Consider the following 17,813-nt stretch of genomic DNA (forward strand, 5'->3'; position numbering starts at 1 on the left):
AGATCTACAGAGGGCCCCTTGAAATTCTGGCTGAGTACTGTTCTGCACACGCACAAAATGAAACTACCTGAGGCTTCTTTTCATAAAAGCATGCTTCATAAAAGAAGCAAGGAAAATATGGCCTAAAGACAAGAGGCAAACTGACTGATAGAAACAGATGCAGAAATGAAGACAGAATTAGCAGATACAATGTTGGAAAGGCTATTATAAATTCATGTCATATGTTCAAGAAGGTAGAGGGAAACAAACATAATGAAGAGGAACTGAATACATAAAAGAGAATCAAATGTTACTTCTAGATATGAAAAAAAAAATTGACACCTGAAATGAAAAATACACAGGACAGGATTAATAGTAGATTATATAGCAAAGAAGAAAAGATCAGGAAACTTATATTCGTGGCAATAGAAAATACAGACTGAAAAACTGCTTCACTGCTTCATTTTGGGACAATATCAAGTAATCTAACATATGTGAAGTTGGAGCCCCAGAAAAAGGGGTGGGGGAGATGGGAAAATATTGGAAGAAATGGCCAGAAAGTTTCTAATTTTTATAAAAACTGTCAGTCCACTGTCCAAGAAGCTCAATGAATCCCATGCCCAGTGAACATAAGAAAAAAACAAGAGTAACCACACAAACCAAGGCATGTCATAAACAAAGAGCAGCTGGGAAGGTAGGGGGTAAGGGGGAAGACACATTACATACAGAAGAACTAAAATAAAAATGAGAACAGACTATCTATCAGACATTATGTAAGCCACAACATGATGCAGACATCTATAAAGTACCAAAAGAAAATACGAGAAACCTGGAATTTGATAGCCATCAAGAGTATCTCTGGGGGTGCCTGGGTGGCTCAGTGGGTTAAAGTCTCTGCCTTTGGCTCAGGTCATGATCTCCGGGTCCTGGGATCCAGCCCCTCGTTGGGCTCTCTGCTCAGCAGGGAGCCTGTTTCCCTTCCTCTCTTTGCCTGCCTCTCTCCCTACTTGTGATCTCTGTCAAATAAATAAATAAAATCTTAAAAAAAAAAAAAAAGAGTATCTCTGAAAAATAAAATGGAAATGAAGACTTTGTCAAACAAATCAAAAGGTCAGAGATTTAACTGCCAGCAGACCTATGCTACAGAATATGTCAGTGAAATTATTCAGGTTAGAGGAACATCAAACCAGATGGGAACTTGCAGCTATACAAAGAGAGAGTACCCTAAATGGCAAATATATGGGTACATTTAAAAGGCACCTTTTTCATTTTAATCTCTTTGAAAGATAACTATTTAAAACAAAAATAGCAATATGCTGAGGAATGTTGAATATATTTAGAAATAAAATGTTGGGGCGCCTGGGTGGCTCAGTGGGTTAAAACCTCTGCCTTCGGCTCGGGTCATGATCCCAGGGTCCTGGGATTGAGCCCCGCATCAGGCTCTCTGCTCAGCAGGGAGCCTGCTTTCTCCTCTCTCTCTCTGCCTGCCTCTCCGCCTACTTGTGATCTCTGTCTGTCAAATAAATAAATAAAATCTTTAAAAAAAAATGTTTAACAATAGCACAAAAAATGGGAAAAATGAAACTGATTCTTGAACAATGCAGGGGTTAGAGACATTGATTCCATTTGCAGCAGAAAATCTATGCGTAACTTTTGACTCCCCCAAAACTTAACTATTAATAGCATACTATTGCCCAGAAGCCTTACCAATAACACAGCTGATTAGCACATATTTTGTATATGTATTATGTACTGTATCCTTACAATAAAGTAAGCTAGGGGAAAAAATGTTATTAAGCAAATAAGGAGCAGCACCTGGGTGGCTCAGTAAGTTAAGCTTCGGTGTCTGGCTCAGGTCATGAGCCCAGAGTCCTGGGATCAAGTCCCAAGTTGGGCTCCTGCTTGGCCTGCCCTCTCCCTTTGCCTCTTCCCCTGCTTGTGCGCATTCTCTCTGTCTTTCTCAAATAAATTTAAAAAATTTTTATTTTTTAATTTTTTTTTTAAAAATTTTATTTATTTGAGAGAGAGAGAGTGTGTGAAAGAGGGAATGCAAGCAAGGGGAGTGTGAGAGGGAGAAGCAGGCTTCCTGCTGAGTAAGGAGCCTGATGTGGGGCTCAATCCCAAGACCCTATGATCATGCCCTGAGCCGAAGACAGACGCTTAACTGATTGAGACACCCAGGCACCCCAAATAAAATCTTAAGAAAAATACATTTCCATTTACAGTACTGTATAAAAATATGTGTATAAGTGGACCTGCACAGTTTAAACCTATGTTGTGCAAAGGTCAACTGTATACTCTTTTAAGGTTCTTACCCTATATGTAAAATGATACATCATTTCCAGATAGATCATATATTAAAGATGTACAATTTAAACCTCAGAGCAACCATTAAAAGGGTAAAGCAAAGTAAAAGCCCAATAATGAGGGTAAGAAATGACTAATCCAAAGGCGAGGAAAAAGAAAAAAGGAACAAAGAACAGGGAGGACAAACAGAAAATAAGCAGCATTAAATGATGCTGAAATGCTAGAACTGTGCTGGTAAGCAGTAGAGGAAGTTAATGAGAGGTTTAAGGAAATTTCAAAGTTAACATGGATTTATCATGTTGGACCTGCTCAGCCAATTTGGAAGGGCTTGAGGACATATCTTTCACCATGACTCTAAGCAATCAGTTTGGGAGAAGAGGCCTGGGACCCTTGAAGGGCTCTGTCATTGCTCTTCTCTATAGGTCAGAAACTACAGTGGGAACCACTACCATCAACTGGGATCCCTAAATACGATGGAGATAATGGGATCCTACGATGGCCAAGGTCAAAGAGCAACACTTCACCACCAAAGGCAAACTGAGTATGGTTATCATAATGGACAGTGGAACCAAAGAAGTAATCAGAATAGTCTGACTTACAGAGGCCTATAGCACTGGCTAGTTGACCAAAGTGTCACTAGAAAAGAAACAGATCGATAAGTCTACTATATTTTTACTTGACCTGTGTAAGTGAAAGAATTCTAGTTCTAGCAAATAGAATAATCTAAATCACCAGAGACAGTCACGGCACCTCAATCAATTCCTTGAAATGAGCCAGTTTACAGACTCAGAACCTCCTGCAATCAGGGGAGGCTGTATCTCCATAAGATTACACTGTTAATCTTTCTCCCCCTCCCCCAAAGGGATGCTATAAGGTCATTAACCTTGGGGAAAGGGAAATATAATAATCAGACTTTTGGGGGGATTACTGGACACTGGCTCTGAACTGACACTAATTTCAGGAGACCCAAAATATCTCTGTGGTCCACCAGAGTTGGGGGGCTTATGTGGTCAAGTAATTCATGGAGTTATAGTTCAGTACTATCTCAGAAAGGGCCTACTGGGTCCCTGAACCCACCCTGTGGTTATTTCTGGAATGTGTAATTGGAATACTCATACTCAGCAGCTAGCGATCTCCCTTTAGTAGCTCCCTGACCTGTGGAGTTAGAGCTATTAAAATGGGAAGGGCCAAATGTAAGCCATTAGAATGGCCTCTACTCAGAAGAACAGTGAACCAAGTAATACTGCATTCCTGGATGGACTGCAGAGATTAGTGCCACCAGCAAGGATCTGAAAAACGGTGATTTCTACTCATTTAACTTGCCTGCTGTGGCTTGTGCATAAAAGAGATGGACCTTTGTAGAACAACAGTGGATTTAAACTTTTAAACTTAATCAGGTAGTAAGTGCAATTGCTGCTGGTGTTCCAGATGTGGTTTCCTTGCTTGAACAAATTAACACATCTTTTTCCTGCTATGCATATTCTGATCTAGAAAATGCTTTTTTCCTCGATATCTCTTGGTAAGGACTACCTGAAGCAGTTTGCTTTTACCTGGCAATGTCTGCAATATACCATTACTGTCTTAACCCTAGAGGTATACCAACTCTCCAGCCAAATGTCATAATTTAGTCCACAGGGACCTTGATTGTCTTTCCCTTCTACAAGATACCATGCTGGTTCATTACATTGATGATATTATGATGAAGTTGTTGCATCTGACCCCTCCTGCCAAAGAAAAACAGGCACAAGCATATTGGGCCTCTCTGGATGTTAGAACCAACATTTCTTTCTTTTTTTTTTTTTTTTTTTAAGATTTTATTTATGTATTTGACAGAGAGAGATCACAAGTAGGCAGCAAGGCAGGCAGAGAGAGAGGGGGAAGCAGGCTCCCCGCTGAGCAGAGAGCCCGATGTGGGGCTCGATCCCAGGACCCTGGGATCATGACCTGAGCTGAAGGCAGAGGCTTTAACCTACTGAGCTACCCAGGCACCCCGTAGAACCAACATTTCATTTGGGTGTGCTACTCTAGCCCCTTTACTAAGTTGAAGGCTGCTAGTTTTAAGTGGGGCCCAGGAAGAAAAGCTACTTGGACCATATGATTCAGACCTGATGGTGCATGAAGTATTAGTGGTAGACAGGGAGGCTGTTTGGCATCCTTGATAGGACCCTACAGGCAAATCATAGTGTAGACACTGAGGAATTTGGAGCAAAGCCCATGTAACTACTCTCCTACTGAGAAACAGCTTTTGGCCTGCTAGTGGGCCTCGGCAGGAACTCAAAATTTACCATAGGCTATCAGATTACCATGTGACTTAAGCTGCCCATCATGAAATGGAGGTTGTCTGGCCCACTAAACCATAAAGTTCATGGTGTGCAACAGCACTCCACTCCATGATCAAAAGGAACTGGTGTATGTGAGCAAGGGCTTGAGCAGACCCTAAAGGCAAACGTATGAGAAAGTGACCAGTTGTATGAGAAAGTGACCAAACTTTCTTTACTCCCCCTTCTCTGTCCCAGTTTGCCCCTACGGACTCATGGGGAGTTCCTTACGACCAGATGACTTGGGAAGAGAAAACTCGGGCCTGGTCTGTAGATAGTTCGGTACGACATTCAGGCGACATCTGAAAGTACACTGCTGTAGCACAGCAATCCCTTTCCAGAACTATTCATCCTGATTACCAACTACACTGATTCTACACAGATTCCAGCTACAATCTCCTACTATACAACTGGAATAAGGAAGAGTAGGTCTTGAATACGACAGATCTCTTAGGGGGTCCTCTTAGTGCTACTGGGGCCTGTAATTAGTTAATGGAAAATTACAACTCAATCCATGCAGGACTGCTAGTGGCCCAGACCTTCTAGGAATGAAGGTCACCTCACTAGGCAAAGAACTATGATCAGCTGAGGTACTTGCTAAGGGAATGGGAAGTAGAAATAGGTATGGCTGTAGCCACATGACTATTTGTAGAAACTGAGGAGCCCAGCTCTGGGCCAAAAACCTATGTGTGATTTTTCAGGCCCAACCACAGGCAATTAGAAAGGCTTTTACCCAGAAGGCCTCACAGGGAAAGCTGTCCTTCCCACAGCAGACTTGGTGCACAGCCAATGCACCGCAGACTTTAATTGGAGTTCCAGTCAATAACTCAGATATCCCTTGCTGGCTATGCTCTGATACACATTTGCATTCTTACTCCAAGTGCCTCAATCCCCTCTCTTTGGGACCTCCAACCAAAGTCTAATTCAGGTGCCTCTCAAGAGGCCTCCTTATTAGGGGAAGAAAGAGAACACGTAAAGACACCACTTCTACTCTGACTCAGTACTTTTCCACTCCTAGCTTTTCCGATTTTAAACAGTGAAATCAAAACCAAAAAGCACAAAAAAATGAAAAGAATATGGCACTAAATAGGCACTAAAAGAATACTTGTTGGCTATATGAGAGCTGAAATAAGAAAGCAGAATGCTGCCTTGTTTGACCTCAGCTGGAACATTTTCACTGAGAGATATGAATTTTTCACCACTCTGTACAGGTCTATTTATGACTGCAAAACATCATACATATTATTTTTGGGGGTCACAACAAATTTTAGCAAGTAGGTGAATTCGCAGATAAGGAGCTTACAAATAATAAGGATCAACCACACTCTGATCATAACAGCATTAAACTGGAAATCAGTAACAGAAAGATTCTGAAACATCTGCACATACTTAGACATTAAATAACACACTCCTAAATTACACATGGGTCAAAGAAGAAATAATGGGAAATCTGAAAATATTCTGACCTTCATGGAACTGAAAACGTAGTATTATAACACACAGATAAAGCAATGCTATAAGAGAAACTGACAGCTTTAAATGCTTATGTTAGGAAAAAAGGCTTAAAACAATGATCTTAGCTTCTACCTTGAGAAACTAGAAAAGAAAAACTAAACCCAAAAGCAAGCAGAAATAAAGAATAGGTAAAATCAATAAATAGCAAACACACAAACGACAGAGGAAAATCAATGAAACTGAAAGCTGGTATTTGATAAATTTCTAGCTAGACTCATCAGGGACAAAATAGACACAAATTATCAATATCAGGAATTAAAGAGTATAAATGATATATATCTTTGCAGAGTATAAAGACACTGAAAGAATAATAATGAAGTATTATGAACAACTTTATTGCAATAAATTTAGCAAGTTAAATAAAATGGACAAAATCTTTGAGAAACAAACTATTATAAGCTTGCTCAAAAAAATGGAGAACCTAAATAGCCTTATTATCTATGAATGAAATTGAATTCATATATAAAAACTTGCCCAACAAAGAAAACTCCAAGTTCATATATGACTTCACTGGTGAATTCTATTAAGCATTTAAAGAAAAAATAATACCAATTTCATGTAGAATCTTCCAGAAAGTAGGGAAAAAGAATCCCCTTTCCAATTCATTTCATGAAGCCAGCATTATTCTGATAACAAACACCAAGCAAAGCTATCACAAGAAAATTATCCCTGAGACCATTACCTCTCATGACCATACATAAAAATCCTTTACAAAACTTTAGATGATCCAGTCAATTTAAACAAAGGATAATACATTATGACCAAGTTGAGTTTATTCTAGGAATGCAAGTCTGGTTCAATAAACAAAATTCAATGTAATTGATACTACTAATAGACTAAAAAAGACAAAAACCACATAATCACCTCATTAAATCCAGAAAGAACATTTGACAAAATTCAGTGTCTATTTTCAGCACACTACAGATAAAAAGAAATGTCTGCAGTCTGATAAAGGCGTATATAAAAATGCCACAGCTAACACCATACACCCTACAGCATCAGACTGAATGCTCTTCCCTTAAGATGGGCAACAAGTTAACACTATCTGCTTTCACCAACTCTATCCAATACTGTACTTAAGGATCTCAGCCACTGCAGTAGATCGAGAAAAAAAAAATGCCAACGAGACGGGAAAAGAAAAAGCCAAATGTCTTTATTTATAGACATTACTATTTAAATAAAAACTCCTTAGAAATCTATAGAAAAAACTACCAGAATAAATAAATTTAGCAATCACAGAATACAAGTTCCATGTACAAAAATCAATTGTGTATATGTACACACACATAGATAAAAGTGGTTAATAATGAGAAATTGAAGTTAAAAAAAGTATAATGTCCTAGAAGTATGAAGTACCAAAGTATAAATTTAACAAATTTTGTGCAAGGTATGTGCAAAGGAAAGTATAAAACACTGCAGAAATTAAAGATGACCTAAATAAACAGTTATATCCTATTCATGATGAAAAGACTCAGTATGTTAAAGATGTCAATTCTCCCCAACAGTGCAATTCCAATCAAAATCCTAGCATTTTATTTTTGCAGTTATAGATGAGATGATTATAAAATTTATATGTAAATGCAAAGAAGCCAGTATAGGCAAAATAAATTTTGAAAGAGAACCAAAATAAAAGGGGTCATACTGCCCGATTTCAAGATTTACTAAAACACAATAATCAAGACAGTATAATATTGACTTAAGATATGTAGATAACTGGAGATAGGAAATCCAGAAATAGACTCAAACATATAGAGTCAATTAGTTTGTGACCAAGGCGTCAAGGTAGTTCAATGGGGAAAGGAGTCTTTTCAACAAATTGTGCCAATACATTGGATATTCATTTGCAAAAAAGCCCCCAAAACAAAACAAAACATAAAAACCCCAAAACTCTATCTACCTCACACCACATACAAGAGTTAACTTGAAATGGATCACAGATAAAAATGGAAGCGCAAAACCACCAAATTTCCAGAAATAAATATAGGAGAAAATCTCTGCAGTCTTGTAAAGAAAAGATTCCCCCCCCCTTTTTAAAATGATTGTATTTATTTATTTGTCAGACAGAGCAGCAGGAAGGAGGAGAAGCAGACTCCCCGCTGAGCAAGGCCCAACGCGGGACAGAACCCAGACATGACCTGAGCCGAAGGCAGAATGCAGGCGACCTAGGAAAAGATTTCTTAGATACAACGATAGCATGACCCATAAAAGATCTTAATATAATGGACTTCATCAAAATTAAGAATTTCTTCATTTAGATAATGAAAAGACAAGCCACAGACAAGAAGAAAATATTTGCAAATCACAAATCTCACAAAGGACTTGTATTCTGATATAAAGAACTCTGAGAACTCAGTAGTAAGAAAAACTCAAACAAAATGGGCCAAACAGCTGAAAAGACACTTTACCAGAAGATATACAGAAGGAAAATCGACATATGAAAAAAACTTTATATCTCATGTCATTAGGGAAATACAAATTAAAACCACAATAAGATACTACTACACTTCTGGTAGAAGGTCTAAAATTAAAAAGACTGACCATGTAAAGCAGTTGAAGAGCTCTCGACTAGATTAAGCTCTCATACATTGCTGGTAGGAAGGCACAACGGTACAGGCACTTTGAGAAAACAACTTCAGTTTCTTAAAAGCTACATACAATTCTATCATATGAGCCAGCCAATCTACTCTCTGGTTATTTGTTTAAGAGAAATGAAATCTATGTCCACATAAAGACTTGTGGATGAATGTTCATAGCAGCTTTATTCTGAACAGCCCCAAACTGGAAACAACTCAAACTTCTATCATTTGGTGAATGGAAAAACAAATTATGGTGTATCGGTATGACGGAATAACACTCAGCATTAAGAAGGAACAAACTGTTGAAATATGCAATAACATGAATGAATCTCAAAAGCATTAGCTAAAATGAAAGAAAACACAAAAAGCTATAAACTAAAAATGTTCTATTACAAGATTGTGGTGGTGCTTACATAGCCATACATATTTGTCAAAACTGAGATTGGACATTAAAAATTGGTAAATTTGTTAGTATATAACGAACATCTCAATAATGCTGATTTTTAAGAAATGCAAGAGGATAATGAACATACAATCTGGAATAGAGGTTTCCTTGGGTGAGGGGAGGCAAGGAAGTTGTATGGAGGGAAGCAGCCCATCAGTAGATGTCATTCTCAGGCTGTTTCATACATGTTTATTGTATTATTAAAACAGACACAAAAAATTGAAGGAGGGTTATCATGAATAACGATACAGGTAATTTAAGAACCAAAAATAAGGATTTGATTCAATTCTGTACTCTTGATGTCCAATTTATAAAATAAAAGTTCGGGTGATTAATGTTAGAGAGGATTTAGTATTAGCTATATTCAGAAAACTTCACTCTTCAGAATGACTCATTTCTTTAGAGTTTGATTTCACTCTAACTAATATTTGCTTTAGAAAAAAAATAACTTCATAAGGCCCAGTTCTGAGGCATGCTACCACTTACCCAGGGGATCCACCAATTGGTCAACCAGTCCCATTTTCTTTGCTCTGTCTGCACGAATGTTTCTACCCGTCAACATCATGTCAAAGGCAGCAGGCACACCCACCTACCAAGCAAGGAAGGATCAGAATACAGGGGAAAATACCAGAATGACAATTACAAATCATTCAACAGAGCAAAATAAATAAATAAGCAAAGTCAAACCAGATTTTTATGCTGTTTATCAATCTGTTAAATTTTACACACAAAATACACATTTAGGTAACTTTTGGGATTAGACACTTCCCGTTGAAGCAAAAATGTCTATATCTCTTCTTTTAATTCAATATGTAAGATTTCTGTCTTATGGAACTGATACGGTAGAGAAATAATTGTTTCCTAAAGCTGTGCATTTATATATTATGTCATTTATATAATACTTAAAATCCCTTTGGTGGAGCTAGTGGAGATTGAGAAACCTGATGATTTTGACAATGTCATTATTTATTTATGTATTTTTAATTTTTAAAAAAGATTTTATTTATTTACTTGACAGAGAGAGAGAGATCACAAGTAGGCAGAGAGGGAGGCAGAGAGAGAGGGAGGAGCAGGCTCCCCACTGAGCAGAGAGCCCAATGTGGGGCTTGATCCCAGGACCCTGGGATCATGACTTGAGCCAAAGGCAGAGGCTTAACCCATTGAGCCACACAGGCACCCCATGTATTTTTAAAATTGTTTTAAAAAAGATTTATTTATTTGAGAGAGAGAGGAAGAGCCTAGGGTTCGGGGGTGGGGAATAGGGTTTGATCCCAGGATCCTGAGACCATGACCTGAGCTGAAATCAAGAGCACTTAACTGACTTAACTGCTTAACTGACTGAGCCACCCAGGTGCCCAACAATATTTTTAATAAGAATTTTAGACTTAAAAATAGAACTCAGCTAGAACTTCTTATGTACGTACCTGAAGAATGGTTTCTAACAGCATTCAAATACCAATTATTGCAAGACAATAAAAGAAACCCAGGAATATCTTCTATACCATATAGGCTTATTTATGCTTTCAATAAATCCTCTTGACAATTTCTATGAAGGAATGTACACTGTTTATTATCAGAAAACTAATACTACAAATCTTCCCATTTTTCTATGCCCAGCTCATATCAACTTCCTTCCAAAGAGTATTTCGGCTGAGCCCTATTTTCATTGAGGAACTAACAGTGCCTGAAGCTGTAGGGTTCAGTGGGTATTAACATTGCCCTGGGGGCGCCTGGGTGGCTCAGTGGGTTAAAGCCTCTGCCTTTGGCTCAGGTCATAATGTAAGGGTCCTGGGATCGAGCCCTGCGTCAGGCTCTCTGCTCAGCAGGGAGCCTGCTTCCCTTCCTCTCTCTCTGCCTACTTGTGATCTCTGTGAGTAAATAAAATCTTAAAAAAAATAACAACAACAAAAAAACATTGCTCTGTAGCCTCTAAGTCTGACTGTCTTTCTCCTCTCCTTATGAATTCAAAAGCCTGATTGGTTTCTTTTGGTTCTATAGAATACAGCAGTTGAGATGATCCAAATCAAGAGAAAGATGTGGCTCACAATTATCATGAAATATGACCCATGGATTTGAAAAACTCGTAAGATGGTAATGTGCACAGAAGGAACAAATTAAACTATAAGTTCAAGGGACACCTGGCTGGTTCCGTTGGAACCCATGCAACTCTTGACCTCAGGGTTGTAAGCTTGAGCCCCATGCTGGGGTAAAGATAAAATCTTAAAAAAAAAAAAAAAGGTAAAAACAAACAAACAACCCACACCCACACCCACCCACAACAAACCCCAAAAAACTATTATGTTCCAGAAAGGTAAATATTTACCTTTATACTTCTTCAGGGATTAGTAATTAATCAGTAATTTTGATCAAGGACTTAGGATGCCTGGGTAGCTCAGTCAGTTAAGCAGCCAACTTTTCAGCTCAGGTCATGATTCCAGGGTTGTGGGATCAAGACCTGCTTGGGGCTCTCCTTCTTCCTTTGTCCCCCCCACCCCCAATGTACATGCTCTCTCTAAATAAAATCTTTAAAAAATTCATTTTGATCAAGGAATTTAAAAAAGTAGAATTAAGAAAATAAATCAAACACCAGTAATAAAATTTGTTACTGATCTTATACACCCTATTTTATTTTGTTTCTAAATTTTTACAATGAATATCCATATTGTGCCTTTTGTATCAGAGGAAATAAAGGACCACGTGATATAATGAGCACTGGGTGTTACATAAGACTGATGAATCACTGAACTCTATCTCTCAAACTATGTAATACATAAATTAATTGGTTGAATTTAAATAAGTTAAAAAAAAAAGAAACAGCATCACAGTTACATTTTTTTCTCTTTTGTAGAAAAGTAAAGTCATTATGTCTATCAATACAAAGTGAGGACCATTTCCCACAGATTTTTTAGTTCCTGCTACCTGGGAAACACCTTCTGTGAAATACTGATTCAACTCTTAATGTTCGTGTGATTGTATAAAGAATTACATGAGCAAGGGATGCCTAGGTGGCTATTCAGTTAGGCATCTGCCTTTAGCTCAAGCCGTGATCTCAGGGTTTTGGGATGGAGCTCTGCACTGGGCTTCCTGCTCAGCAGGGAGTCTGCTTCTCCCTCTCCCTCTGCCTCCTCCCCACCCTGCTCATGCTCATTCTCTGTCTCTCTCTCAAATGAATAAAATCCTAAAAAAAAAAAAAAAAAAAAGAATTACAAGAGCAATTCATATTTATTTCTATGATGTTAAGTATCCAAGGCAGTTTTGGTAGACTAAGGTAGTGTCCAAATCTAAGATAAGTTGGAATCAGATGTCTTTTTTTTTTTTTTTTTAAAGATTTTATTTATTTATTTGACAGAGAGAGATCACAGTAGGAGAGAGGAAGGGAAGAGATCACAGAGAGAGGAAGGGAAGCAGGCCCCCTGCTGAGCAGAGAGCCCGATGTGGGACTCGATCCCAGGACCCTGAGATCATGACCTGAGCCGAAGGCAGCGGCTTTAACCCACTGAGCCACCCAGGCGCCCCGGAATCAGATGTCTTAAAAGAACTATGTCTTCGGTAAAGATGAGCATAACTTGAGGTTACATTTCTCTTGCTTATAACAAATAGGTCTGTGTTCTATTTGAATCTCCAATTCTATATTATGTATTTTCATGTGTTCTCAAAATAGCAGCTTAGTCTAGAAAATAGAAAATTGTCTGATGGCCAAAACTAGAGAATGTATGAAGAAGAGACCTGTTATCCCTGTGAACTTGAATGTAATCATCTGCTCTTAACGCACGATAACAATTTTAGCATACTCACCTTTCCCATCCAACTTCCCTGTCATTTGAAATTTTAAGACTTTTTAAATACTATCAGAGGAGCTCTCTTTATTACTATAACTTAACTCTTAATCTTTGCTTTAAGAATAAACTGTGCTTTTTTCCCGATGCAAACCTAAATAAACCAAATACTGCAAAAAACAACATAAAACCAAACCATAATTGAATAAAAAGAATAGATAAAGGGACCTATAGGTACTGAGGTTCTAAAGGTCACAGGGGGCTTAAACTCACCATTTTGGGCAGCCTTTGTGTGCCTCCTGCTCCTGGTAAGATTCCCAGCAAGACTTCAGGTGCACCTAATACTGTTTTTCTATCTTTGGTTGCTATTCTATATTGGCAGGAAATGGCAAGCTTCAAACAAATAAAAGAAAATTAGAATGTTAGAAAATGTAACTTTATAATATTTTCAGATATGCAAAGGTCTAAAGATTACTTACAAAGCAGGAATGTATTTTATGCTTTCTATAATTTATCGTCCCAGGCTTATTTCATACTTTCCCCCTAATGAACCTTTCCTGGGGTTCTGGATCTCCTTAAAAACCTGCTGAAAGCTAGGTCTAAACAGAAAAATACACATACATCACTGTACATTGCAAGCCAAGTTAAGAAGGCCTGTATCCTACAGAAACCCTCCTTTTCTATCAAACAGGCCTACTTACAGTGATCGAATAGGCTTTGCCTACCATTGTTTTTGCTCACTGTTGTCTTTGCTCATACCATGCCATATGTGAAATGATCTTTTTCCTCATTATTTTTTGATTAATCAATTTCTGCCGATTTCTTAGGACGAGGCATAGGTTTCCTTAATTAATATATGTGAAAGTGTCTAGCATAGAGCCCAGCATGTGATAAATGCTCATTAAATGTTATTTTATTTTCTCCTCTCCTTTCCTACATGCTCCAGTCTAGCAAGCATCTCTCCTCTCAAATCTTACATTATTCACTATCTTCACTGCTCACAAAGCACTTAAACACATATTACGCTCTGTGAGTCTCATCTAGACTTAAGTAGCTCGAAAGCATGGACCACACTTCTGAATCTTTGCCCTGCAAACCTGAACCAGGTTTTGGGAATTGAAGACGACCTTGGAGATGTAGTTCAAATCTTTTCAATTTATAAAAATGAAAACATCACACTTTTGGTTACTTGCTCTGTGCCATGAAATAAGGATTGAAACCTATCCAGAAGTTTGACAACTAAAAAGAAAGCTGATCCTCCTCCGAGAACTTTTTGCAGGCAAAACCATAGCCTACAGGTTTGCAGCTTATAATTCCCATCAATATGCTGAACAATGTCTCAATGACTTTGAAAGAAATCAATACCTCAAGTCCTCCTCCTAAGCAGGCTCCACTGATGGCAGCCACAATAGGCTTTGGGGACTTCTCAAGTTTCTCAAATGTTCTCTGTCCTTCCCGTGATATTTGTGTTACCTCTTCAGAGGTCTTGCAAGAGGCTAACATGCTGTAGTAAACATGAAAGCAGAGAAGAGGAAAAAAAAAAAAAAGACGAAATTATACCCTACTTTGTTTAATACCTCATCCATTGTATCCCTGCCCTATCATCTACCAATATTTGATATTGTATCTTCAAATACTCAAGAGTTTAAGAATGGTTTTGCCTCAGCACTAATATCAGCAACATCATCTCTCCATAAAGCCACATCATCTCTCCATAAAGAGTGTCAGATTTCTGGATCCAGAGAACATGAAACAAAACATGTTATGTAATTTTATTTTCTATTTAAAAAAAAAAAAACACATTAGATCACAAAGCTTTCTGTACATGAGAAAATCATCTTCTGGTAAATATTTTCACTATCACATTAACCATTTTTACTATCAAGTAACTCCCAGATTGAACAGCAATCAAAATAACAGTGGGGGAAAAAAAAAAGGTTTCAAGTTATTTATCTCCTAGTGAGTATAAAAGAACAACATTGTACGTCATGTCCTTTAGTTTCAGTTTGTTTCATTTGCTACTTTGTTCTTAAATGCATTTAAAGTGGCTTTTGTACCTTTGAACAAAGGTAACTAGTTTTTGGCATTTTACATACTGGGAGTTGCTCAGCTAGCCTCACAGAAGCTGCTAAGTATTTTCCTCTGGATATAGGAAGCCAGTACCAGGTACATCAGTGCCTTGCTAGGCTCAAATAACTGAGCTAGAAGAAAAAGCACTTGATACAGGTAATTTTGCTTTTTCTAAACACACACACACACACACACACACACACAAACCCCCCAAATATTTATAAATTCCTAATTACTATACATAAACAAAAAAAGAGTACACAATGTGGAGCAAGATTTAAAACTATACAAACACCTTAAGTACAAATTACTAAGCCTCTAATGCTGGCTATCATTGCCTAAGGTACAAAGAATAATAAAACAAATACTTGTATTTGACAGAATCAACAACTGGTAACATTTTAGCCCATTAAACTAACACTACGATAGAATTTCACCTCCTTATAAATGCTTTAGAAAACTGTAAGCACGTTACATACACATAAATTCCACCATTAAAAAAAGAAAATATTAGCTGCATCACTAAAGTTCCCTTTGACAACCTCAGAGTCCTACCAGCTACTTCATTTTCCCTGAGACAACCATTCTCAAATATTTGTAGTGTATCCTTCCAGACCAACTATATATTTGTATCTATAAATAACAGAGGCATCTCACTATGATTTAAAAATGTTTATATAAACTACATGCTATGCAGAATGTTCTATAACTTGCTTTTTTTTTTTTTAAGGGACACCTGGGTGGCTCAGTCATTGGGTATCTGCCTTAGGCTTGGCTCATGGGGGTCCCCGCTTCAGGCTCCCTCCTTAGGCGGGAGGCCTGCTTCTCCCTCTCCTACTCCCCCTACTTATGTTCCCTCTCTCGCTGTGTCTCTCTGTCAAATAAATAAATAAAATATATTTTTAAAAGTCTATAAAAGGTCTATAAAACTTAACATTTTCGAGCTCTAACATTATGTTGTGGATGCAGTTAATTCCTTTGAGCCATTCTGTAGTATTTTATCATATAAAAGTTTGTTTAGTTTTCCATTTCCCTAATGACTAACATATAATTGCTTCAAATTCTTTACTATTTTAAACTACACAGGGCTGAACATCCTTATACACACGTCTTTAAAAACAAAGGGTGGATTTCTTTAGTATATATATAGCTAGATGAGGTATCACTGAATTAGATGATATATGCATTTTCAATTTCATTAAAGGCTGTCAAAATGTTTCCCAAAGGTGCTGTAGCAATTGGCATTCTTATTAGTAATATATTAACTTTCTTACTTCCTTGCTAACACGGTATTTTCAAACTTTTAAGTATTTATTGGTCTGTTGGGTTAAAAAAAAGGGCACCTCATAGTTTCATTGTACAGCAGTTTTTATTCTACGCCAATATTCTTAGAACTGCTTTCGACTTCTTTAAGGATTTAGTCTTACATGGTTTAAGCAACAAGCCCCTCTTCTATCAACTTTATTACACTTGTGAAAATAACTTGAAAAAAGAAAACGTTCAGAGAATTTACTTCCACCTTCTCCTAAGAGAAGGAATGATGAGGCCTGAGAAACATACTATTAGCCAAGATGAAATGTGACTTCCAATCTTTGAAAACTCACTTGATGTCAGCACCTGCAATAAAGCAGCCCGGCTTTGATGAGATAAGGACGGCACTTCTGACCTGATCACTAGCCCAGATTTCATTCATTACTTCCATGAACTCGGACTGCAGTTCTTTATTCAGCGTGTTCACCTGCCAAAGGGAAATACACATAAATCTAAGGCTTTAAATCAGAAGTATGTACACTCTGAAGTAATACACTGTAAGTTAATTAACTGAATTTAAATTAAAAAAAAAAAAAAAAAAAACACTGACACACACACAAAAAGATACCAATCTCTTCATGAGGGCTCCACCCTCGTGACCACATGCAAACCTAATTAACTCCAAAAGTTCCACCTCCAAATACCATCACACTGGGGCTTACAGCTTCAACATATGAATTTTAAGACGGGGACAACTTCCACCTGTAACATTATTTAGATAGAGGAAATTTTGTTTTTCAAAGAAACTGCATTATCTATAGCACACCCTTCTGTATTATCTTTTTTCCGCTTCTTTGGAATTATGTTAAATCTCTGTGTAGATAACTGAAAGCAATTAAAAAATATTCTTGTCTACAGGCATGCAAACGAATTGTCCCAGAAGATACAACCAGCTCCATGTGGAAAAATCAGTTTGTCTCCATTTGCACATTTATTTCAATATTCCTGATCTATAAATTTGTAGGTACTCTGGATTCTTCTTTGAACTGGCTATAGTATCATCAGTGTCTTCATTAATGACTCAAAATCTTTAGCATATACATAAAATACATCTACTCAAAGGAGGAATTCAGGGTCACACTCCTAAGAATCTGAATCATATGTGAGCTACAAATAAGTCTACACCTGCTTGTTGGTAAGGAAAAATTCATATAACATTAAGAAAAAAAGGAATCAAAGTTAGACATATAGTGTGATCTTATTTTGTAAAAGCTATTTGTTGAAACTGGATTAAATGTTAAAAGTCAGGGCACCTGGGTAGCTCAGTTAGTTGGGTGTCTGCCTCCGGCTCAGGTCATGGTCCCAGGGTCCTGGAATTGAGCCTGACATCAGGCTCTCTGCCTAGCGGGGAGCCTGCTTCTCCTCTCCCTCTCCCTGCTGCTCTGCCTACTTGTGCATGCTCGCTCTCTCCAAAGAATAAAACTGAAAAAAGAAAAAAAAAGTTGAAGGCATTTGCCTTTGGGTTTGTATTATGAATGACTTGTTATTTTCCTCTATAGCTTTCAAACTTCCCACT

The 17,813-nt window shown here is 37.6% G+C and overlaps 1 protein-coding gene across 1 annotated transcript in view; it reads right to left on the bottom strand.

Moving 5' to 3' along the window:
• The window catches only part of HADHA (hydroxyacyl-CoA dehydrogenase trifunctional multienzyme complex subunit alpha), a 47,464-nt gene that overhangs the window by 18,943 nt on the left and 10,708 nt on the right, over positions 1 to 17,813 (bottom strand). Inside the window, exons 4-7 of the mRNA XM_059405283.1 lie at positions 16,591 to 16,724; positions 14,282 to 14,420; positions 13,190 to 13,309; positions 9,627 to 9,729 (exon numbers count right to left, since the gene is read on the bottom strand). Coding sequence (XP_059261266.1) covers positions 9,627 to 9,729; positions 13,190 to 13,309; positions 14,282 to 14,420; positions 16,591 to 16,724 — 496 coding nt within the window. The remainder of the gene's footprint in view (positions 1 to 9,626; positions 9,730 to 13,189; positions 13,310 to 14,281; positions 14,421 to 16,590; positions 16,725 to 17,813) is intronic.

This window comes from Mustela nigripes, chromosome 7 (assembly GCF_022355385.1).
Source record: "Mustela nigripes isolate SB6536 chromosome 7, MUSNIG.SB6536, whole genome shotgun sequence".
Taxonomy (NCBI): domain Eukaryota; kingdom Metazoa; phylum Chordata; class Mammalia; order Carnivora; family Mustelidae; genus Mustela; species Mustela nigripes.